At 41.8% G+C, this 25,962-nt stretch overlaps 1 protein-coding gene across 2 annotated transcripts in view; it reads left to right on the top strand.

The window, feature by feature from the left end:
- Nucleotides 1–25,962, top strand: part of Prim2 (DNA primase subunit 2) — a 205,486-nt gene that overhangs the window by 140,588 nt on the left and 38,936 nt on the right. For both annotated transcript variants that reach the window (XM_028775407.1, XM_028775408.1), the window contains exons 9-10: nucleotides 3,421–3,493; nucleotides 5,440–5,625. In XM_028775407.1, the coding sequence (XP_028631240.1) occupies nucleotides 3,421–3,493; nucleotides 5,440–5,625 (259 nt within the window). The remainder of the gene's footprint in view (nucleotides 1–3,420; nucleotides 3,494–5,439; nucleotides 5,626–25,962) is intronic.

The raw sequence follows: 25,962 nt of genomic DNA, 5'->3' as shown, positions 1-25,962 counted from the left end.
GTGGAGGGACAGTCTCAGAGGTTAAACTCAGGCCATCGCACTTGCAGGCATTTGCCATTACTCACTAAGCCATCTCACTGGCCTGAGCTGTGGGTGACGTTTGTAGTATTCAAGCCAGAACAGAGCTTTTCGTGATTTTGAACTTACATTAAAGAATTCTTTTAGCATTTATACTCAAATTGAAGTTTTATTTCATTAAAATTACATTTTCTCTGTTGAAGGTGAATTTGTATCTTGGAAGCATTCAAGTAACTGAGCTGTAAATTCCCTCTGATGACTCGTCTGTCTTCTCCCCTAAGTTACAGCCATTCTTTTCCAGAAAAATCTGAATTCATCAGTTGAGAAAAGTCAAGCTGTCACCTTCACTGGCCTAGATGTTATACTGCTTAAAATATTCTTCAGATATTTTTTTATTGTCCAGTTTCTCTCCTTTCTGTTCATTTTTCCACTCTGCTTTTTAAGTGAAAAGCCATTTTAAGTAAAAACTGATTATGTTAGTTTGGAGATTCCCAAGGTTTTTCTGTTGCTTACAGAGCAGGGGATCCAAGGGTTTCTCATCGTCTGTCTTCCGCTTTCCATGTCAACTCTGTATCACAGCCATACATGGCAGATGGCTTCCTTTCTGTCTTGGGAGCTGGATGTGTACACTGTGCGTATTCTCTCTATACTGTAGCATATAATTTTCTTTGCCTTTACCCTTTTCTTGGAAGTTAAACCACTTGCATATTATAATGTTTAGATGCATGTATTTTATATAAATAAATGTCATTTTTGGCACACATATATATGTACATGTAAACATTTATATGTACATTTGGCAGATATATATATATATATATATATATACGCAAAAATGACAATCATTTATATAAAATGCATAACATGTATGTATATACACACACATCTGCCAAAATTGACAATCATTTATATAAAATGTATGAGTCTAAATGTGTGTGTGTGTGTGTGTGTGAGTGTGTGAGTGTGTGTTTATTTTCTCTCTTCCTGGACTGACTTCATCCCTTGCTGTGTAGTGCAGAATGGCCTCAAATTCCAAATCCCCTCACCCGGCCGGCTTGCAAGTGTGTGCCGCTCCGCCTGCCTGGGTTTCTTCTTTATTCCTTTAAACTACACTATGTAGCATTAATCCGGCTAAGACAAGTTCTTGTGGTATAGTAATTATTTGACTGTGTTTTATCAATAACCATCTATAATTATATCTGTATATCGTTTTTACCACTACCTGTGTATTCGCTAATAGTTCTTTTAGATGATTGCAATCACCATTTGTATTTCTGCATGTGGACACTGAGGTTTACAGGGGTCAGAGACACAGACTAGCACAGAGTCAGATGGTGTCTCCTTTAGGTGCACACCAACCGCCATGCCGTTTGCTTTCTGTCTATTCACTGGTAAAGAATGTAGTTGCTCTGCTGTACAAGAATATGCTTTACTGGTTTTTACTAGCACTTTGAATAAGCCAGTTTATGTGCTTTCCCCAGTTTTCTAGTCAAATCTGACGTCAGTAATTCCATTTTACAAATGAGAATGATAGCAAATCAAGGTCATTACGTGACTTTTTCCAGTTGTAGAACTGGTGACTTAAAACCTGAAGCAAGAAAGGTCTTCAGACTTGCAGCCTCTGCTATTCCCATTACCCTAGGGTGCTTCTCTGCTTTACTGTAAGATTGGGAATTGAAGTACAGTTTTATTCTTGGGATGCTATAGAAATTGTAGTCTTGTATGCCCATGTAAGACTCTAAATCCAGCTTAGGAGATGGTTCAGTGAATAAAACGCTTGTTACATATGCGTGGGGACGGAGTTCAGATCCTGCGCATCCACGTAAACACCCGGCCGCTGGGCATGGTGACCACCTGTCATCTCAGCACAGGGAAAGCTGGCTAACTTACTGAGTCAGGGAAGTTCATGCTTAGAGAGACTCCGCCTCTGTAAATAAAGTGGAAACTGATAAATAAAAATGTCTGCCATTACCTCTGGGCTTCACATACATGTGCACACACACCCAGGAGCTGCCGTCACACATATGAACCTAAATTTAGCATACACATTGTACATACACAAACATGCCAGAGCAATGTAAATCATTAAAGTAACAGCAGTGGGTTTCCTGTAGCATGATCTTTGTATGCATCATGTTAATGTCATTGATGGAATATGCCAGAGCAAATACATTACATCACAGTAGAGGGAGACTGGGAAGGAAACGTTTACACTTAGGTCTGACAGTCTCATGAGGTAATTGCAGCATCCCAGCACACTACTGTGGGCTTGTCCCATAATTCCCATCTGTTGCTTAATCAATGGAATTAACCGATTGTGGAAACAGCAGCTCCTTAAAGAGCACGTTGTGGTTCAGTAGGGAAAGGAAAAGTCTGTGCCCAGTAGATGTGCAGTAGTCTGGATTCTTTATGATTAAGTCAGCTCTTGTCTCCAGCGTTTTCTTTAGCTGTATCTCTGTAACCCAGAAGTTGGCTGGATACATTTCTCTGTGGAATACAGTAGCTGTTCTTTGTTGTGTCAAACTTAATGCTGTGGGAACTTTGTTTATGAGATTAGACATGAGTAGTAGATCTTATCAAGGTTATGAGAGATTACAAAAGAAGAATGGCCTTAGATAGTGTGTGTCAGCCAGTGTTTGCACATTTGTAAATAACACCACAGAGACATTTATTACCAGAAGAGGATGGCAGCATCCGGAAGAAATGGAATGAAGAGACAAGTTTGCATTCGGCTGCACAGCAGTCTTTGTGTTTTGATCCTAACGTGTTTATAGTTTCCTCATTTGCTGATGTAAGCTAGGTGTTCTCTCCGAATGGATATGAAGACTTAATTAGAGAATTGAAGATTCCTTGCACACTTAAGCAAGCGCCTCAGTATTTTAGTGCACAGGAACTACTACTGCATGTCAGGCCTTTAACAAAAATGCTGTCAATTTGGATTTCAATTCAGATCTTCTGTCATCACTGACAGGAGGCATCATCATCTCCATTTAACAGAGAAGGAACACGGATGCCAAAAGGCTAAGTGACGTGCTCAGGGATCTGTGGAAAGGGGCGATTGCTCTTGGTCACTCCCCTTTTGTTTTGGGTCTGTTGTAGTGTTTCTAATGAGGCAGAAGTGGCAGGTCTAAGCTTTTCCAGTGTGGGTTACTTGTAAGACTTGAAAGTGCTGCCCTGGGTTAGGAGTCAGGACATGCAGGCTGTTACTACATTGTATGTTACTAGTAAGTAATTGACTGGCTGTGTCTTATTAACTGCATAGAAAGTTCTTAGCTTTCTGCTAAGGTTCATGTGTAAAATGTTGTCTTATTATAACTTTGATCTTAGAGTAAAAATTCTCTTTGAAGAGATAAAAGTATTTACAAATCTCATTTTGTATTTTGTTCTGTCTTTGTTTTTCAGTCATTCTTATACTGGCCAAGATTATAGTAACCAGAAGAACACCGGGAAGATTTCCTTAGATCAGATTGATTCGGTAAGTGCCAGCCCTTGTTAGAATAGACTTGTTTCAATAGAGATCCCTGGGTGGAAGCTGGCAAGTACCTGGCTACTTGCTGATCATTTTAAGAGAGAAAAGTTTCACATCTTATGTACATGACTTTTTTTTAATTATAAGAAAACCAAACTTAAGGGGAAATTGTTTGCAATTTTTTAGTTAGTTTTGAGGATAGAGCTTAGTAGTGCTTTCCAGAGAGACATGCTCTCTAGATGCTCACTAGAGGGAACAGCAAAGCCAAACAAATAAGGCCTGGTCCTGAAAGGGTCAGCTGGCAAGTCTGCCCAGTGAGAATTCAAGTCCTGGGAGGAAGGACTTGAATCTGAGGAAATTAAAGGGAATAAGGCTGAGATGGAAAGTAGAAAAGCTGAATTAAAACCAGGGAATGATAATTCATTTTTTAAAAAGAAATTATTTTATTTATTTTATGTATATGAGTACACTGTTGCTGTCTTCAGACACACCAGAAGAGGGCATCAGATCCCATTACAGATGGCTGCGTGCCACCATGTGGTTGCTGGGAATTGAACTCAGGACCTCTGGAAGAACAGTCAGTGCTCTTAACCACTGAGCCATCTCTCCAGCCCCATCATATTTTGGTTTTGACATTAAAGCTAAGATCTGCGGTTTTTAAAGTATTGGCTATAAACATCTATTTGAATTTTCTCTTTGAAATTATTTCTATTAATTTTGTGTACTTTATATCTGGCTTATTTTATAAATCAACTTCCTATTTGCAATTGTATTTTCAGACCTTTCTCTTAGAAATATGGAATATTATGTCCACATAAACCCTCTTAGAATATTCAGAGCAGTTTTGTTTGTAGTAAGAAGATGGACAATATCTATTGCTCTTCAGTAAGCAAATGGTTAAGCAAACTGCAGTATATTTAAGCTATAGAGTGTGCCTGGTCATTGACCTTCCCTGAATTGTCCCAGGTCAGCCTTGAACCGAGGATGAGGAATTACCAAGAAGCCAGTCTTCAAACACAGCATTCTGTGTATACTGTGTGATTTTGTTTTGTCAGTTATCTTGAAATGACAAAGTTACAGAAATGAACAAATGAGATGTTTCCAAATGTTAAGACAGGAGGAGGTGGGGTGGAGGAGGGCACAGAAAGCAGAAATTCAACAGGAGGAGGAGAGCTGGTGAGATGGCTCTGTTGGAAATGTGCTTGTCATGTGTGAGGAGCATTCTTATCCCCAGCGTTCATACGAAAAGCTGCGTGTGGTGGTTGGGCCTGTAGTCCCAGCATGGGGAGGAAGAGATTCAGGCATCTTACAGGCTTGTGCTGGCCAGCCAGTTTGGCTGAAGCAGTGAGCTCTGTGCTCAGTGAAAGCAGTAGAGGAAGACATCCAGTGTTGACTTCTGGTCACTATACACAAATTCAGGTGTGTGTATACACACCTGCACTAAATACCAACAAGAAATAGGGACCCTTGTGTGATGAAGTCATTTTGCATCCTGACTGTAGCAGTGGACAAATAAACCTCTACATGATGTAACGTGTACACAGAAGTATATGCACAGCTGTGAGAATCTGAGGAAACGCAGTGGGGCATATCCATGTTGTAGTTGCTGTCATGCAAGATTTTATATCTGAGGAAAATTGAGGACACATTATATCTTCTTTGTACTATTTCTTGCAACTAATAATGCGAATTACTAGTTATCCAAAGAAAAAAAATTAAAAAAAAAAACAAGGGAAAGAGATATTATATGACCTAGTATGTTCAAAGTGTTACGAGCTTGATTTTTAATCATTATAAAATAATAAGTCTTGTTTACAATCATAGTAATATCGGAATGCTTTCTATGGCTTATGTTCTTTATTCTGGTCAAATCAAATTTATAACCACAGAAGATATGACAAGGGGTCTAGTATATATTCGGCATTACCAGAACTTGCTTTTTTGTCTTGTAGCTTTCTACAAAATCCTTCCCACCTTGCATGCGTCAGCTGCACAAGGCTCTGAGGGAAAACCACCATCTTCGTCACGGAGGTCGCATGCAGTACGGCCTGTTCCTCAAAGGCATTGGGCTAACGTTGGAGCAGGCATTGCAGTTCTGGAAGCAAGAGTTTATCAAAGGAAAGATGGACCCAGACAAGGTAATGCTGAAAAGGCATAGCAGCAGCAAGTGAGAGCTTGTCAGTCTGAAACTAGAAGCTCTGTTTTTAAAGTATGCAGCAAAACACAGATGAAAGCATAAAAGATACGTGTATCCTAGTTTATGTAACGAGATATACAATCTAGCAAGTGCCAAAAGTCTGGGCAAGGCGTCTTCTTAAGTAGGCATGTTACCAGCAGGTGGAACCTGCTTCTTGAATTGTGTTTCTATAAGAATGTGTATGTGCGCGTGCGCACACACAGATATGCAGACACACACACACATACACACACATACACTCCATTTGAAGGTTTGAAGAGCTCATGAATGCTTAATGTGAAATCAGTTAAAGTAGTTTCTTTTGGGCTGTGCTCAGTCCCTAGAGCGTTTATTTCAATAGCCATCACTACAGATCCTAGCAACAGCCTTTAATCAGTCTAGAAATCAGGTTCTCAGGCCCACGCCTCAGTTCCTTTTCTCTTCTACTAATATCAGATGGTAAAATCTTGTCTAGAAATACGGTTTTCTCTTATGTCATACACCGCATGAAAAACAGCATGTGTTGATTTCTTGATTTGCTTCTTCTGGACTAAAGGCTAGTAGGAAATGAAGAACGTTTATATGAAGAAATACCATGTGCTGTCTCGGACTAGCTTTCTAGAGCTGCCGTTAACAAAATTCTAAGAGCAGCAGCTTAAGCAACAGAAATTTAGTTTCTTGTGGTTCTGGACTCAGGAAATTCAAATCAGGGTGTTGGCAGATTCCACTGCTCCTGAGGCCTGGTCCTGTGGCTTGAGGGCCTGTTCATGGGGTCTTTTCTCTGTGTGAGCGCCACAGCCTCTGAGGTCACTGCTGCTGCAAGGACCCCAGTTGTACTGTGCCAGGAGCATCTTATTAACCTTGCTTGCAGTCTTAAAGGCGCTTTATCAGAATAGAACACAGTCACATTGGGGATCACAGGGCTTCAACATAAGAACTTTAGGATGACATGACTTGGTATGTAACAAGTGTGTTATTATACACTTTAAAGTTCTGGTGCTCTGTGTGTGTGTGTGGAGGGAGAGGTAGAGGGAGGGGAGAGGGGGAGGGGAGGGAGAGGGGGAGAGGCCATCACACATGTGGAAGTGAAAGGAAGACTGCAACCTTAATAAAACAAATGTCCACATAAAACATTTATGTGGAATGCAAAGCAACTTTTAGGTAACGTGAAATGTGACGGTTGATTGTTCTAGAAACTATTAATCCAGATCTGAAGGAGATGACCATGGGGTAAGAAGGAAGCAGACAAACGTTTCTGCTCACCCTCTCTTCCCTATGGACCGTCTCCCTGTCCCCCGTACACTGTTATCTGGTGTTAGGGCTCACGGTGGTCTTGGCTGTTGTCACTGAGGAGTTGTGCTTCTCCACTTGCTCTTGGATTTGATTTTTTACATTCACTTTAGAGGATCCGCTTTGAGCATCGATACATCATTCCTAAGAGAACAACATTTTGTTGTGAGTTAATATCCAGCAGACCAAAGCTTTGCAGTGTATCTCCCTCCAGGGAATTAGATTTCGAGTGTAGATTTTAGCCTTAGTTTTAACAGGTTGTATTACTATGTGTGATGGATTAAAAATTTAAAAACAAAGCATTCTTGTCAAGGCAGGTCACCTGAAAATTGCACCTAAGTTGTCAAATACAATTCTTTGGTTTATAAATGACTTTTACAAGAGGTATTTTAAGTTTTGAATCTCATATTTCTTAAATAATTTCTTATATTTCTAACATAAATACACAATGCTTTATGGAAATAAATATACTTAAATAATCATAATGCATGATTGAGGAGTCTTTTTTAATTTAATTTAACTTTTTTACTTATTCTCTTTACATCCTGTTCTCTGCCCCCCTTCCTGGTCACCCCCTCCCACAATCCTTCCCCCTCCCTGTCCCCTTCTCCTCTGAGCAGGTGGGGGCCCCCTTGGGTATCCCCCAGCCCTGGCACTTCAAGTCTTTGCAATGCTAAGTGCTTCCTCTCCCACTGAGGCCAGACAAGGCAGCCACATACAGGCAACAGCTTTTGGGACAGTCCCCTCTCCAGTTGTAGGATCCACATGAAGACCAAGCCACACATCTGCTACATATGTGCGGGCAGCCTGTGTGTGTGTTCTTTGGTTTGTGTTTCAGTCTCTGAGAGCTCCAAGAGTCTAGGTTAGTTGACTCTGTTGGTCTTCCTGTGGAGTTCCTGTCCCTTTTAGGGTCCACAATCTTTTTGAGAAGTTTTCTTAGTTATAATTTTTGTATTTTTACATTGCTGGTCTGTCTACCTGAGGAAAAGCCTCATCTTGTGTACCACAAGACATTAAATTTATTATTAAACTTTTATTAAGGTGTGAGAAAACATATCACTAAAATATTCTTTTCCTTGGAACTTGGTTGTTAAGTTGCTCAGTCACTAGAATTAAGTTGCACTGGATAACTAACAGATCTACAGCACCCCGTGCTCTCAGCCAGAGGGCTTGCAGTGGTACTGATCTCAGTTGCCTTCCCCTGGCTCAGCTGGGCATTCAGCATTTAAGGGCCTGCAGTTTCTGGCCCTTGCATGCCATATGCAGGGTCCATGACTTGCTTGTTGCTTGTTGTTATTGAGCTAAGGAACATTTCCCACCATTTCATTTGTCTGAGACACCAACAGGTGATGCCATAGGATAGACTTGGATTGTTCAGTTTACTACCAATTGCTCAAAATTAATTTAATTTATTATTATTTTTTTACTTATTCACTTCACATCCTGTTCCCTGCCCCTCTCCCGGTTACTTGATAGGTATGCAACTATACATATCAAGATGTGGGGACAGGGCTGACAGTTGGCGTTTTCAGAACCTTCCACATGAAGGTGGTGTTCACCAGGTTAGATTGAGAAAAATTGTTTTGGGAACTACTGTTTAAAAAAATTCAAGTTGCTAACTGGCTTATCCAACAACTAGCCACTGCAGGTCTTCAGTTCTCATTTGTTCTGTCTGCCTCCGTGGGCAGTTTGGGCATAATGATCTATCCTGTGTCAATAATCCATACATACATTTAAAAGCCTGCTACATGCCAGGTCCTAGGAAATGCTAAGTGAGTATGTACAGCAGAGTGTCTCTGCTAATGTACTGCTAATGAATCTTCAATATACTCCAGTATTGATCCCATGGACCCTTGGGGAAGCTAGGCCGGACCTGGAGTACTCACAGCTCGATGCCTTCCATTGTAAGTAGTGCCTTCCTTTTACTCTAGAATGTTTTCTGAACATGCTTCTCTCTGTACCAAGTGACAGGAAAAGGCTAGGGAAGGGCTGATGGGGAGTGCAGGCTTGCGGTCAGACAAGCATATTTTTTTTTGCCGTATATAAGCTATATAACTATTAGAGTTCTACAGGGGGAAGGAACTAGGAGAATGAATATTTATTAAAAGGGGATGTATTAGGTTGGCTTATTCAGTGCCATCTGGGCAGTCCTACAGTGGCTCTCTCACTCTGGAAGCCACAAGGCTTCATACTTCAGAGCCCTAACCTGGTGCCAAGAACCTAGGGATTCCCAGAGAACCTCTGGTCTTCACTCCACATCGGAAGACTGAAGAAGCAGGGTTCTTATACCAGCAAATGAACACCACAGCAGTAGCAGCAGGAGCTGCAAGGTAGATGAACTTGCTGCCAGAGTGAAAGCAAATGGAAAAACCCAAAGCTTTGTTGTTGGAAGACCCCACACACATTTAGGTGGGGTCTTCCAACTTTGAATAGCGTGGCTAAGATAATTCCTCACAGGTATACTTCTCTGTCAGCGCCTCTCTCTCCTGTTCCGTTATGTTGTGCGGCAGCTGGACACAGAATCCCTCACAGAGCTCCTGCACTCCACTGCAGCTGTTGGTGAGCGTCTGAGATCTGTTCAGGGCCCTGCCAGATGTGAGGACTACAGCCTCAGTCCGTAGTCTCTGAGACCAACATATGGGAGGGGGGAGGCGTTCACAAAGGAATTAACCAGCACTTTAAAAAATGTTAACCTACAGAATGGAACTTTGACCACTTATTGATGCCTGGTGTTTGGCAGGCAATATAGTTGTTATTGTCTATTTGATTGTATAATCCTTAATGCAGCCCTGCAGAGAATCGTTCCTTAAGTGTATTTTCCTGGTAGAGCAGTACTGGACCACAGGGTTATACTCAGTCTAAGTTAGCAGTATTTTGGTTTTTAACAGTGTCACATGCCCTTCGAGTAAAAGCAGAGAAGACATAAAATGAGCTCATTCAGGCCGAGGGTGGAAAAGTGGGATGCTGCTTTTAATGATGCCTGAGATTCTGATTCTGTTGAAATTCAGAGCATCACCTCAGCATAAACATTACCCTTTTATGAAGAGTGCAGTAGGTTTCAGGCAGGAACATGGTACACCAGTAAACCTGGTTAGCTTTTATTTTCAATGCTGTATCTCCTGGTGTCTAGAAAGAGACATGAGGCACATCACAGGTTGACTGTGCTGTGAGAATTGTTCAACTTGACACCAATTTTAATAGAAAATTTCAGTTTTCTGTTTAGTCACTAGAGGTGCAATAAATGAGGACTGATGCTTGATCTCACTTTCTACCTTGGTGAGACAAGAATCACCTGGGAAACCGGCTGCAGACGTCGGTATGGGGGCGACTTGATTAAACTGAGGTGGCGTGGTCCCCAACAATTCTGCATTGTATAAAAGGAGGATGAGCTGAGCATCCGCTCGCTCTGCTGGATTGTGGGTGTGATGTGGTCAGCTCTCTCAGGTCCTGCTGCATGACTCCCTAACAACAGACCGTAACCTCAAACTGGACCAGGACGAACCTGTTCTCTCTTTAGCCGCCATGCCATCGACAGGACATTTTATTAGTGCAGGAAGAGACACTAAGACACAGCCAGTAGTGATTGTCTGCTAAGGGTTACAGAGAAGTAACTGTATGCATGCAGTAGGAGAGTTAATTTGGCATTTATCATTTTAAATGCTTGATAAATGCACTACTCCGTAATCATTCACACATTTATCGTAAGAGAACTATCAATCCAACTTGTAGAGAAACCTTACTCAGTTGATTGGCTACTTATATTTTGATTTTCTTTTTATTGAATGGTCATGTTACTGATATGCTAAGAAAGTAACTTAAGTGGAATAAAGAAAAGCTCTGCAAAAGGAGTCAGTCAACTGTAATTGAGTAGAGTTTTAAAGGTTCTCTAAGGAATTAGGAAGTCGCTTATTCTTAGCTGTTTACATTCTCACCTAGCCCACTGCTGGGAATCAGGCCTAGGGTCTCACATACACTTAGCAGTTTCTTTGTCACTGAGCAATAGTCCAAGCCCTGTACTGAGAATTTGGTTTCTTTAAAAACACAGAAATAGTATAAGAATGTGTTTTCACTTTAATCCCAGGTGGGGATATGGCGCTGCTTCTCATCATCCACAGCAGGTGATTATGATTTGCCTCATGCTCTAGCAGAGGCATGCTTCTGACAGCTGCAGGTACTTTCTGTGATTGTGTGACATTTGGAATTGGGACTCTTCAGAGGATATATTAAGTGCTAGGGCCCAGAGAGGTTGTCTGGGTTGTTGGTTGGTTGCTGTGTGTTGGTTATTGGTTGTTGGTTGAATGTTGCTGATCACAGTTTGTTAAGTAAACATATGCAAAGAAGAAAAACAATAAGAAGAAATTAGATATCTTGATGGCAAAGATCAGCAGGAAGGAGTCTAATAATGGCACCCCCTTTCTCCTCTGTCCTTTTTTCCTCTCCTATCTAGTGTTAGGTAGTTGAAAGGGTCGAAGAAAAAAAGAACCCACAAAGTAGCCAAAAATTCAGCTACACAGCCCTTCCAAGTGTTTTAGCCTATATAGAGATGTGTGTAGTGAAGGTGTCTCCACCTCTTCTATATTACTGAAACACTGATGCTGGGTAGACTCATATAAAGACAAATTAACTTCAGCAGCTTGGAATAATCGCGAAACTCGCCAGTCATACTTTGAAGTAAACAGTGTATTGGGTTAAGTGTTAGTAACCAGTACTAGTGCATTGAACACTACAACTGGTAAACCCAATAGCTTTTGGTTTTCCCTGTCAAATGAATTTTCAATTCCTTATTTTTCTTTCACCAGAAATATTTTTCTCACAAAATATATCCCGATTACCATATCCCTTCCTTCTATTCCTGCTAGTTCCTCCTCACTTCACCTCCCTTCTGGATCCACCTCCTTTCTGTCTCTCATTAGAAGACAAACAGGCTTCTAAGGGTTAAGGACAGGATGGGATGGGACAGGACAGGACAGGAGAATACAAAATAAAACTAACACATTGGAATAGGCAAAACAAACAAATAGAAAAAAATGAACCCAAGAAAAAATTCCAGAAACAGATATAGACAAAGAGATCCACTCATTCACACACTCAGGAATCCCATTAAAAAGACACTAAATTAGAAGTCATAATATATACTTAAAGGACCTATAGGGTAAAAGGGAAGAGCAGTATATAAATAAAATAAAAATAAATAATAAGATAAAGTTTAAAAAAAGGCCTGATGTGCCATTATGAGACAAAGAAGCACCAAAGATGCCACTGAGTTCCTTTTCTGTTGGCCATCTCTACTGGGCATGCAGCCTGCCCTTAAAAGTAATTTGTTTTCCCATTGAGACTCCCTTGGTGAAAACGAAACTTTCATTTACAAGTGGTTATCAGCTGGAGATAGCTTCTGGGTTAGGGATGGGGCATGCGCCCGCTTCTCCATTCAGCTCTAGGACCTCCTCTGGTGAAGATACATGCAAACCCATGCATGCGGCCCTTGTGCACACTGCCTCAGACTCTGTGAGTTCATGTGTGCACCGATCCTGTGCCTTAGAGGACCCTGTCCCCTTGGTGCCCTCCATCCCCTCTGGCTCTTACTCTCCTCCTGCCCTGCCTCCTCTGATCTCTGAGGGATCTGATGAAGACATCCTCTTTAGAGCTGAGTGTTCCAAGCTGTCTCAGTCTGCATGTTGTCTGGCCGTGGTGTCTGTCTGTTTCCATCTGCTGCAGGAGGAAACTTCTCTGATGATGGCCGAGGAAGGAGCTGATCAATGAGTATAGCAGGATGGCATTAGGAATCACTTCATTGCAATGTTCTTTTAGTAAATAGTATTATTTGATTTTATTTTAGGTCTCTGGGGTATCTGGTCTCAGGTTCTTGGTCACCCAGGAAATGTTGAGTATGGATCCATCTTGTGGAGTAGGCCTTAAGTCAGATCGAACATTGGTTGGTCACTCTCACAAGCTTTGCCATGATTTCACTAGCACATCTTGCAGGCAGGTCACCATTGTAGATGACAGGGTTTGTGACTGGGTTGGCATTTACATTTCTCTCTTGATGACATGCAGGGCAAGCATCCTTTGTACCAAAGACACGGTACATAAGGGTGAGCGCTCTGTGTAGGCACCAGCTCGACTTTACCGTGCTCAGTGAGCTGTGCAGGTGCTGTTTTCAGCAACAGGACCTTGCTGTCAGTGTGCCTTCGTTGTTTGGGGATTCCCATGGGATCCCTTTGGCTAACAGCTCAGTTAGATGTGACCCATTCCTGGTACTGGAAGCTTCATTTGGAGACAAGAGATGTCCAATTGGGGCTGTCTCTTTCATTATTTGGTGATTTCATTTAGATTACCTTCATACAAGAATACATTTTAGGAAGCTTCTACTGTAGTAGGTTTCCATACTCCTCCTCAGATAGCCCTTAATTTTAGCTCTCTCTGTTATTTCCTCCCTTCCTCTTCCTCTCCCTCTCCTTTCCTCCCCATCATGTGATCCTCTCATTCCAGGTTCCCCCCACCCCATCCATAACAATGTAGTCCATTTCCCTCAGGGACTTATGGAAACCGAATGGGAAGTTGATACCTTTATCTTTTTTCATTTACTTATTTAATTATACATGGTGGGGTTGAGTTCAGGGCCTTGCACATGCTAGGTAAACGCTTTACTACCGATCTATGTCCCTAACCTAGGAGTTCAGCTTTAGCCCTTCACTCACGCCAGTGCTACCTCTGGAGTAGATGGTGAAATGGCACAGCATCTGACCTCCTAACGTGGTAATGTAGACAGCCAGCTCTGCTAATGTGCCTGAGGCTCTTAGGGAAAGATGGTGTGCGCAGATGTAGCTTCTTAAGGGGAAAAAAAAACAGTTTAAGATTTTACAAAGTGTCTTGTTTCGTTACTTTTATGAATTTATTTTAAAATTATCCTTATACACACATGTGTTGCTGTTACAGGTAGATGTTTGAAACAAGCATTTCCTGTTATGTTGAACATATTCTATCTGTAGCGTTATTTCAAACAAGTGTTTACTGTATGTCGAGCTCCTTTTATCAATAGCCTTATTTCAAGCAAACATTTACTGTATATGTTGATCATATTCTATATGTAGCCTTATTTCAAGCAAGCCTTTACTGGATGTTGAGCATATTCTGTCTGTAGCCTTATTTCAAGCAAGCCTTTACTGGATGTTGAACATATTCTGTCTGTAGCCTCATTCCTCCTATTGGTCTTCTGTGTTTCCCTAGTTTTGCTTCTACGATAATAATGTCCTATATGCAAATATAATTTACGTGTTTTACAAAAAAAAATCTAGAATTATCTCAGTTTGCATTTGTTTCCCTGAAAATGACATCCATTCATTCATTAGATGAACGCCATGTAGACTGGGATACAGAAGAAGACAGGTTAGGGGGCAAGAAGAAGCTAGTGATGGAGCAGGGGGAGGAAGGGAGGGGGAGGGAGAGGGGCGGAGAGGGATGGAGAGAGAAGAAATTAGAAGGAGAAGGGACACTATATGAATATGCAGAGGACAGAGGGGAATAAAGTCTTCACTGTTTTATTAGAACTGTTTAATCACCTTCCAATTTATTGCAAGTTCTTTGGGAAGCACAGACATTGTTTTGATTTTATATTCAAGTAACACGCACCGGGTACTCTGAGATGGTTTACACAGCTCAGCAAACAAGTCTCCTGAGTAGGGTAATTCTGCCTGATTTGGATGGCAGCATAGGCTAGTTGGGGGAATGTATGCTTTGGAATCAAATTAGAGCCCAGGCCCGTCTGCTCATTATAAGCTGCATGACTTTGTACGAGTCTGCTCCCAACTTGAGCTTCTCGTATCTTGGGTAAGGATAATGCTGGGATTTATATGGTGATGGTGTATGATACTATTCTTCCTGTACCATGTATGAACAGTGTCTGCTATTCAGCAGAAATCTAAATTGTTTGCTCCTAAGTTCCCATTTGACAGGAACTAGTTTGTGGCAATACCAGCAGGAAGAGCAAGCTCACAAGTGAAATAGTGTATCCACCCAGGGCCCTCAGAGGGTTTCCTGGGGAAGTTAGTATTTGACTTGGATCCTGAATAGTAACAGTATGTAGAATTGGGAGGCAGTACTTTCTGAACTGTGGTATGTTTCTATTACAAAGGCTGTTCTTTTAAAATGTGGTTTGGCTAAAGACATAAAGTCATTACTCAAGTGGGTGATTCTTAGGTTCAATCTTGGTAAAAGCTAGGTGTTACTAAATCTCAGCAAAAGCCTTCCTTCTGGGTGCTCAGAAATCGAATGTGGGTGTCATGTGGATATCTTATGGGTGTTGTGTGGGTGTCGTGTGGGTGTCATATGGGTGTCGTGTGGGTGTCATATGGGTGTCGTGTGGGTGTCATGTGGGTGTTGTGTGGGTATCATGTGGGTGTCATGTAGGCATCGTTGCTCTGCAGTTGATGGAAGTGTCAAAACCTGAGAAGGCGATTCCAGTGTCTGTCGAACATTAGAAGAAGGTTGGCGTGAATCCGTAGTCTTTCCCTTGGCTTCATGACAGTGTGGTGGTTGTTTGTTAGTCCACGATCCCATCTGATGAGCTTTCTGAAAGCAGTCTTTTCATTGTAGCAGAGATAGGTTTATTCACTGATGGAAAACTGGAAGGCTGGGTGGACGGAGTTCCCAGGACACTTGGTGAGCAAATTCTCGGTGGCACATGTGTGGCTGGTGCTCAGCATCTCTGAGGCAGAGCAGTGTCCTTCTTGGACATTCGAGATTTCCAGGGCATGGGGGGATCCTGATTATTATGTCTGCACCCACGGCAGACAGTGATCTCATTTGTTTTATGGCATCAAATACATGCATAAGTTGATGATTCTCAACTTTTTCAGCCTAGCATTTTCCCTGAGGCCTAGGCCCAGATACCTGAGTATCTGTGTGTTAATTTTCTATGTTCCAAATCATAAAAATGCAGTTCACAGATCAGCTCGGTCAGTTTTTAAACCTGAGCTCCTGGTCTTTGGAGCAGATACCACATGCCTTTCCCAACTCATTCATCTCAGAGAATGGCCACTCCGTCGTGTTGATGGGTTCATATTAAGCCTTTCTTTTACACCTGTACAGTCAGAAGAATGGTCTAAGTTAACTCTAAGTGTGCACCAATACTATCTCTTTATATGGAGGATCCCCCTCTTGGTACTAGGAGGTGGTGAAGACTTAAGACCTATTAGCAGAAGGTCTTCAGGCCCTGGAAGAGGATAGTTGGAAGCTACCCTTTCCTCCTCTTGGCCAGTTGCTTCTTAGCTGCCACAAAGTAGTATTGTTCTAGTACATGTTGCTTCCCGTGATAGTGGTCTCACTGGAGCCCCAGAAGCATGATGTGTTGTGCATTGTTGACTGGAACATTCAAAACTGAGCTTTTTGTCAGCTGATAATGTCAGGTATTTGGTGTGGTAATGCAAAGCTGACTAAAACAATGACTGTACCATCGGTCCCTATAGCCACCACGCTAGTCTACACTGTCACCATCTTGTGGTCTGTTGGGATAGTTTCATAGCTTCATTTCTGGCTTCTGTCTCAGAGGCCTTCATCAGTGGCAATAAAAGTAGAGAAGCAGAAAGGCCACCATGAGCTAGTCTTCTTTCCTAACAGGGGATTTAAATTCCTACAAGCCCTGGGACAGAACCCCTAATAACATTTCTCCAGCATCCTGCCCCAAATTTTGAGAAGGGTAATTATTTCCCTGATGCATAGTCAATCGACTGTAATATGAGAACATTCCAGTAGAGCTGTTCATTTGGGTGTAGTGTCCTCTTGATGGACAGTTGTCCTGTATATCCCAGATATATTACTAATCCTAAAATAATGAGAGTATAATGCAGTCTACATGCTCTCAAATGTGACCGAACATAATTCCATATTTTTAATGATTTAGAGTGTGCTCCAGGACTGGGAAGGGCTTCAGGCCGATCACTAGGAACATCAGTTATCATTGCCCAGTAAAGGAAGTGCTGCTTAGCAGAGATTTCAAGTTGAGTTAGTGTCAGAAAAGCAGCTTCTGTCTTAAAAAGAAAAAAACCAAGGACTAGCCTGTCAAGCTTCTTTGTGCCTAAGTCTCACCTACTTACATTCCGACAATGAGTTTGTTTCTGAGTAGCGATGGTTGGCAGGCTGGCTTTATTTTTACATTTTAAAAGTAAAGTTCAGCTGAGTTCTGCAAACATTTTATTTGACTTAACCTTTAAAATTTTATGTTTATTTCCTGACCATGTAGACAAGAGTCTCAGATTTAGTGACAGAGTAGAATATACTAATGAGAATGTCTTTGGGACATAATTATGTAGATTTAAAGGAGTGATGTAGTTTTAATTATGCCCTTTAGCTAATGCACTTGCATATTAAATTCACCCGTGTCTTTCTGTGCTTTTCTCAGGCCCCAATGTGCTGATCAGCTTACAGGAATAACCAGAAGTTATGTAAGTTAAGCCGAAGGCTGTCAAAGGATGCCTTCAAATTACTAGTTCAAAACATACTTAGGTTCAGGTTTGAAGAAAAAAAACAATGGCTCCCGTGTCTACCATGTTCTATGCCAGGTTTAACAGGAAGGGAATTGCAGTCTCCGTGTATGTTTAGCCGGCTTCTTCCTTCCCAAATAAGCAGCGTTCATTGGTTGTACTGTACTGAAGTCAGATGACACATTCCTTCCCTCAAGATATTGTATTAAAGCTGGGGTGTATGAAGTAAAACAAGGGTGTTTCAAAATGATGATTGTTTGTTTTTCGTGTGTGTGTGTGTGTGTGTGTATGTGTGTGTGTGTTTTGCTTCTTCACTGTTTTTGACTTTGTTTTCCTCCATATAGGCTCTCAGTTTAACAAAATAGCTACCTAGAAGCTATGAAGTGATTTGTCCACCTTAGTAGAATACTATGAAACCACCCAGCATTTCTTGGTAGGGTTTTATTTTGTTGGCAGGCTGCTGTCTCCCAAGTGCTGGGATTCTTCCAATGGTGGGCTATACTGAAAATCACAGAATTTAAAGAAGAGAGCTGGATAGTAGCTGTTTTGGCTTCTGTTGCAGCCACTCTGCTGCTGTGGCAGGAAGCCACCACAGGTGGGACCTGTGTGAATGGACATGGTTCTGTTACCCATAAATCCCTCTGTTGCTATGGCAGGAAGCCACCACAGGTGGGTCTTGTGTGAATGGACATGGCCCGTTACTCATAAGGTGGTGGCCCAACTGGATTTAGCTTATGAGTTGTCTGTAGTTTGCCAGCTCTTAACTTAAACCATGTATTCTTATTTATTCAAACCGCATTCATCTTGTATGTGTATGCTGTAGCTGCTTTTATGTGCTTTTTATCCATGGTCCTTATAATGGCATATGAAACAGGGTGATAATATTTCTTAAAATTTTAACATGGAAAATTACAAACATAAGAAACATAAATCCCTGCTTCTCCATCACATGAAGCAATTAGCGCCCTGCTTCTACACTGCATTTGTCCTTTATTCATTTATTACTCATTTGTTCTAGCTGGGTCTTTAGAAAACGTTATTCCAAGCTGTGCTTTTGTGGTACTGTGTAGGTCAGATTTCTCTAGAGACACAGAATCAGTAACACACACAGGTCCAGAGAGCAGTGTGCAGAGGGAGGGAGGGAGGGGAGGTGGAGAATTGTCTCATGTGATTATGGAGATGGAAAAATACCAGACTCTGCTGTCTGTGAGCTAGAGGCTTAGAAAAGCCCGTGGTGACGTTTAGTCTCAGCCAGAGGCCCAAGAGCCGGACAGCTAGCAACAGGAGGTGGGCTGTGTCCTCCAGTCAGGCTATGAGGGAGAGGGGTAATTCTCTTTGTTTAACATTTGGTTTAGGCTTCCACACATTGGATGGTGCCCATTGACACTAGAGAGGGAAAGCTGCTTCCCCCTGTCAGTTAAAATACTCAGATATTTGCAGAAGTACCAGGCACCCCATAATCCAGTTACAATACACAAAATCATAGGTACCCCTGCACTCCCGTATGCTCTCTACACTGCCCCCGCCCTGCGCTTTGGTTTGTGTTTTTCATTTATTAGCTTAGAAAGAATGAGCCACTTCTATTAAAGGCCCCATTGTTGTCACCTATGGGCGCTATGGCCTTTCCTGCTCCATCTCTCATCTTCCCAGTAAGAAGCTAGTCTAGTCCTGCTGGTTCCAACCATTTAGTCAGGAATCCCTCCTAAGCGACTCACCCTTACATTCCAGTTTCTGTCACCTGGTGGCTGTAGCCTTCACCACTGATGTCTCACCTAATGGTTTGGCAATAGAATGGTCTCCCAAAGCAGTTATGCTAATATTTGACTTCTTAGTTTATTGGCCAGAATTCACCTGTAAAGAGCCTTCCCCAGGTCATCCCGAAGATTGATTTCCCCTGAGTTGTAAATCACAAGGAACAGAATAGTTTTAAATCTCACTTTATAGATTGGGTTGGGATCTCAAAAAGTTAGGTTAATTGCGTGAAGTCACAGGGCTTACGACAGGTCTAGCAGAATCAAGCCCAGTACTGACAAAATAGTGCTGTGGTTTCGAGTCAGCACTCAATAACAGCTGGGCCACTGTTGCTCTGTAATGTCAGAGTGAGAGGTACGTAGTGTGCTTTTAATCATTCTCGATTCTGTTTCAGTGACGGAGGGTGTACATAGTTTCATCTGATAAACTAGAGATAGGCCTTATTGTTTACATGGGATTATACCACCCAGTCTAAGGGAGGAGGAAGTGCGTGCACTAACTTCAGGTTTGCTTTACGAAAGATAATATTATTCACCTTAAACCACATTTTCAGTATTATTTCTTCACTGTGTGTCTAGTAGGTCACTATGTATGTAGTGAAACACCACTATACACTTAAAATGCATTGGAATAAAACTATTTTTTTCAAACTTCTGTATTTCAGTAGGTTACTTTTTGTCTAGTAAAGGAAGTATGTGTACAATTCTGTCGTGGATATCATGGAGACAGTGAGAACTAAGAACCTGGTCCAATGAAGAGGGTTGAGTGCAGTCCTCGGGTCCCGAGCTGCAGTCTTTGGGTGTGTATCTGTCCAGGGGCTCTGCAGAAACACATGTCCTTCCAACTCTGTCTTTCCAGCAAAGCATAAGTATGAGAACCCCGGGTCTAAAGTCGAAGGACACAGCCCGGCCCTCACACCATCTTGGAAGCCCTGAAAAGCTATCCACACACCTTTCCCCACAAATGAAAGAAGAAAGAAGAGCATTCCTTTCTTGTGTGTGAAGCTCCAGAGTTCAGTCAGATTCCTGGCAATGAGGCTCTTCCTAACGTGTGGGTTGGGTTGCAATTTTACACCTCTTTCAGAATGAGCCTCCTCAGCTCTGCAGGAGCATGCAGCGATTGACTGAAGTTTGCTTCTGTTCCTTCATGATCTTGGTCAGGTTAGCTTTGCCACACTGTGGGTTTCCTCCCAAGTCCTCATTTGTGTGTGGCTGCTGTCATCTCAGTGTTGGGGGCTTCTTGTGAGGAGCAAGGATAATCTCTGCCAGGTGTGGAACACTGTCAGGCACTCGGAGGAGCTTTTGTGCACAGGGGCTGTTGTCATTTGCTTTAAAGTTAGAGATAATTAGTCAGTATGAGTGCACATTGGAGATGAGAGAAGGAAGGCTCGGTGTTAACAATGGGTAGTATTTGTAGAGAGTGTTGTTTGAGTTTCTTATTAAGTTAATGGACAAATTAAACACGAGAGAGACAAAGTGTAATCTTGATTATTCTTGAAACTAAAATATTGATGAATAATGAAGTTTTCTAAGCCTAAAACTTATATGCAATGTTTTATTCCTTTTTCAGTGCTTACTATTTGCAAGTCAGACATTTTTGAAAATATAACTTGAATTTAAATTCATAAGAGTAAATTGAACGGAAATCCCCTCTATTTTAACATTATATTCACTATATAATCCCAAGGTGAATTCATCAGCCCTCAGCTCTCACACCTGCTCTCTTTGTGCTGGTTAGCTCTTGTTAGTAACTCTTGCCCGTTCTCTTCTTGAGGATGTGAGAGTGGATCCTGAGTACAGGGGGAATCATCTTGTTGGGTTGCCAATTCTTCACAGCAGCTGCCGAGCCACAGTGACACGTCTGAAGAAAGGTGGTAGAGACATGCCTGGGGAAATGTTAGGAAGCAAAGCTAACTGGTGTGAAGGAACTGTGCTACAAGCACCCTGGTTTTCTACAGGTTGGCAGTGAAGGGCACGTCAGCTGTGTGGTGGAGGATCAGAGTGAGGGTGGCTCTTCTGTTTTCTCTGTGCCCACCGCTGCCTTTTCTTTGCACTCAGAGTTCATGAACCCAATTCCTTTTCCCGCTCCCCATCAGTCATCCTAGCTGGTCTCTGTTTTGCTGGCTCTGTGACACCTACAAACATCAGCACCCGTTGTCATGTAGGTAAGTTTTCTGTACAGACCTTATAAAATCCTTGGGTGCTGAACGTTGAAAAGACGGATTTTTAGGATTCTGGTAAAAGGCTTGGTGGCTTTGCAGCTTGTCCTCTGTGACTCAGAGAGGCTCCTGCCAGCCTGTCTGTGGAGCTGCGGGCAGTTAGGCGAATACACCATTCAGCACATTTGCAGGAATGAAATTAATTAGATGATTAAGACTGAAATTCGGACAGGTTTTTGTTTGAAAAAGAAGATATGTTTTCCTGTGTGGTGTCTCGGAGCCACGTATGCCCTTGTGACCACATTTCATTACAGCTACCAAGCATTCTCTTGGAAAGTCAGATCCCACAGCACTTTATAAACTGACGTGAAATACCGTAGTAGCTGTTGATAGAACAGCTTTGATTTTGTAACTGCACAAGGTAAGTCTAAATAGCCAGTATCCTTAATATAGTCACACTGCATAACAGGTATTTCAGATCAACTTATTTGATCTAGAAGGAAGCAGTTGTCTATCCAGTAGTTTATCTTTCAATCTGAGAAATGGGAAGAACCACAGGACTTGGAAAATATCATTGGATGCTGCTTCACTTGCACACTCACATTTGTAACACATTAGTACACTGTTGCAAATAAACGTTTTCAGGGTCAGTGAGACAGCTCAGCTGGGAAAGGCCCGTGCTGCCAAGCCTGACAGCCCGAGATTGTTCCCTAGGACACACAGGTAGAAGGAGTTAACTGAATCCTGCACCTCTGATGCCCTACCTGTAGTGCGTGCGCGCGCGCGCGCGTGCACACACACACACACACACACACACACACACACATACACACACACACGAAGGTATTCTTAACAAAGAGTTGCAGGTAGGCACATAGATTGTGTTTGAGGCCCACCTCACAGAGCCCCCATTCTTCTATCTACGAGGTCAAACTGGGTTTGTTTTATAGTGTTAAGATTTAAGTAAAATAAATGTAAGAGCATAAAAATTCATAAAACGCTGCCCGGAACACATGAAGCGAATGAACATCCATCACTACAGCCTAAGCAGCTTTGTTGGAAAGCAGGCACAGGCCTGGAACTGGGAGCTCAGGGTTATCACGTAGTTAGAGTTTGCTATCACTATTTCATGAGTCACGAGGAGGTATATCCCCCTGGTCATCAATTTTTAGTGAAGCGTGTCAGGAAAAAGTATGGTGTCGTCAGCTTTACAACAAGAATAATTATTTTTTATTAAAGTTCCCATCAAATACTTTCTTTCTGCATCCAGGATCTGTTTACTCTTATGTTTACTCATAGAACGTTTTGTGATGAAAACTCTGCTTGGTTTCATTGATGATAAAAAAAGAAAGGATGCCTATTCCTCTGGTTTCCCTGGAATGAGCTATCAAAAACTCAAAAATACCTGAAAGATGTTGTCTTGTTTCCTTTGGATCATTTCCCTTTAGAATGTCTGTTGTTTCTGCCAAAAGATTTTTTTTTTTTACATAATCTTAGATTTTATTGTATCACTGTTTTGAGTTTTAGGCTGGTAAAGTAAGAGGTGACACATACACTTTAAATCATGATGGAGGCAGGTGAGCGAGGTTGGTTAAGCAGTCTGTCTCCCCACACAGTCAGCCCACAGAACTAAAGCAGCGGGAATGTGCTCACTTCTTACATGAGAAATGCGAGGAACCCAAAATATCATCACTAATTAGCTCCACAGCTTTGAAGATTGAAGTTTATTAAGCATGTCTCAGATCTCTTCAGAACATGGGGAATGTGCATGGGCTGTTTATGCCACCACGGTAGAGCTGGGTGGTGGTTAATTCATGTCTAACCCGTGGGAGGGGTCTCTGCGCACCTGTCCTACCCCTGTGTTAGAATCTCCCCACTTTACCCCTGGAAATACCTATCTTCATGTGCTTTATAGCTTGTGAATGCTACTTTGTCCCTCTGAATGGAATTCTGAAATAAAAACATTGATCTTTTTATTTTTGGCCTTCTTTTTTCAGCGTCCAACAGAATGGTCTTTTTGTTTAAGAAAAAAAAGTTTAATTAATGAACAAGGTGCTGTCAGGGTTGTAAGAAAAGACAGATGAAAGCTTCTTTCATTTGGCTCCATTGAATCCCCTGGTAAATGCAGTCGTATCGAGCAGCAGCCAGAATGTGGAATTTGCTATTACTTGTTTCAATATTGGATGAAGGCTCAGCTGAGGGAGAGAGGCTTGGGTGCAGTGTTTCCCATGGTGGAACTGAGGAGACTTCCTTTGCATACCATGTCACCTTGTCCCTGTCCTTCAGGAGCTACACAGAGTGTGCTTCTCGAACAGGCACATACATTTTGCAAGTTTATGATGTCTTCATAGCAGAAAGGAGAAGAGAATGATTATATGAACCAGGAAAAATTTGATATCTGGCAATGCACTGTGTGTTTATGTGCATACCTACTGAATCTAGTTAATGATTTTTAAATGATTTTTCACTATGGAAAATAGTAGGTGTAGGAAACAGAGGGATTCCCCTGCATTATGGGCATTATACACCCACACTGGATAACACAACTCAAGCCTAAGTCATGTAACTGGCTATACCCGAGCATGAAATGAGTCTGAGGGGTGTGAAATGAGTCTGAGGGGTAAATGTTGTCACTTGTGAGTTGGGTGGCACTGAGGAGAAAATCCTTTCGTATTTATCTAAACTGTCTCATGTTGTTGTTTGGTGGGGAACTGTCTGCTGTTACTCAAGTTTCAAAAGTAATATTGTGGTTGTATTTCTTCAGAGACAAATTGATTTGGGGTTATTAGTATTCAACAAATTACTCTTTAAAGCTGCACATCAAAATATTATTCCTGTAATTTTATGAGCGTTGTGCTTCTCATTATGGGTCTGCTCATTTGTATGCCACAGAGGGCATCAGAAGCAGCGTTTGAATTTCAATGAAAGTTAATCTGCATATGAAGAGGCTTGTAGGCTTGTGATCCCAGGGGCTGTCAAGGCAGAGCCCCATTCTTAGATCTGCAGTTTTCCCCAGCCTTGCTTGTTGTTAGAATCTCACCATTCAAATGATTCAATTTAAATTAATATAAAAAGTTCTTTCTTTAGGAACAGCTGTTTCTTTTAAACAGAATGGAAAATGATTTCTATGAACGTTGAGCTTATGACACAGTAATCTAAAATCCTACAACAGAAATTTCTATAGCAGAGTGGTAATTTGGAACATTATTCACACGCATGTATTTAAAGATAATATGCATGTGTGTGATCATGAAGAGGAGTATTTTTCATAATAATATATTCAAATAAATGATTGGGGTGAAATTGTAAGCAGTTGATTTTTTTTTCTTAATGTCTCCAAGTGTGATGTAGCATAGAGAGACAATTAAAACCATTATATTAAGTGGAGGAATCCTTTACATAATTAAATACTACAGGGGAGTGTTAATACCTATACACATTTGTATATTTCTACATAGCTGGAACAAATGAAATGAATCCAGCACAAAACGGAACTTGGAGACTTAGTGAGATAATCATATTACTCCATTATCATAGCTCTAAAATGGGGCTCAGAACATGGGGCGTGCTCTTGTCAAATACTGCTTATTATAATTTGAGTGACTGCTTTTAAGTGTCTCTTTTAAATCAAGTCTTTGAGAATTTATCACTGTGTATTTTAGACATATTCACCACCCCCATCTCCTTCTCTTTCTACCTTCTCCCTCCCATCTTTTCCCATCGACCTCTTGAGGTGTCATCTCTTTTCTTCCAGTTAGCCTTGTGGTGGGGGCCTGCCATGGTGTGTGGTTAGCCTATCAGTGGTCACATCATTAAAGGAAACTCACTCTCCGTTAGCTGTCAAGTATCAGTAGTTCCTCAGCTTCTGTTGGGGTTGTGTCCACCTTCCTCCTCCTATGTTGGAATTCTGTCTGGCTGGAGCTTCATAAGACCTTATACATGCCATATAGTTGGTGTGAGTGAGTCTTTTGGGCATCTCCCCTGCTGGCTTTGGAAATCATTGTTTCCCTGATGTTATCCACCACCTCTGGCTCTCATGATCTTTCTGTTCTCTCTTTGGCAAAAATCCCTGAGCTTTAAAGGAGGGCTGAGCACTCCACAGTCTTTGCAGGGGCAGGACCTCTGTATTAATTGCCATCTAGTTCAGGGGAAGGTCTCATCTCTGATGAAGATTGAGAAAAGGCTCTCTCATCTGTGGATATAGAAATAAGCCGTTATGGGCCATATGTCCATTAAGAAGAAGAATGCATTGGGTTTTCTCCCAGGCCTGTGGCCAGAGTTCTTATCTCCCTGGACAGTGCCTGGTATAGGTTTCATCTCATGGAGCAACAGGCCTTTGATGCAATCAGAAAGTGATTGGTTATTCATGTAACGTTTGTGCCACTATTAACCAGTGAGTCTACCTTGTCAGGACAGCTGTGGCTTGTAGGGTTCCCAGCTGGGTGAGATCAAGGCTTACTTTTCTCCAGTAGTATGTGTTGTACCCTCTAGCACTATGCACACTAGCCAGTCCAGATGAAGCTTTCAGGTGAGTACAAGCTTGCCTCCCAAACTCTGTGACTAGAGTATGTAGTAGCCTGCCTTTCTTTCTTTCTTTCTTTCTTTCTTTCTTTCTTTCTTT

The sequence above is a fragment of the Grammomys surdaster genome, unplaced genomic scaffold (assembly GCF_004785775.1).
Source record: "Grammomys surdaster isolate TR1022 unplaced genomic scaffold, NIH_TR_1.0 255, whole genome shotgun sequence".
Lineage (NCBI taxonomy): Eukaryota > Metazoa > Chordata > Mammalia > Rodentia > Muridae > Grammomys > Grammomys surdaster.
This window is presented reverse-complemented; position numbering and strand designations above follow the sequence as displayed.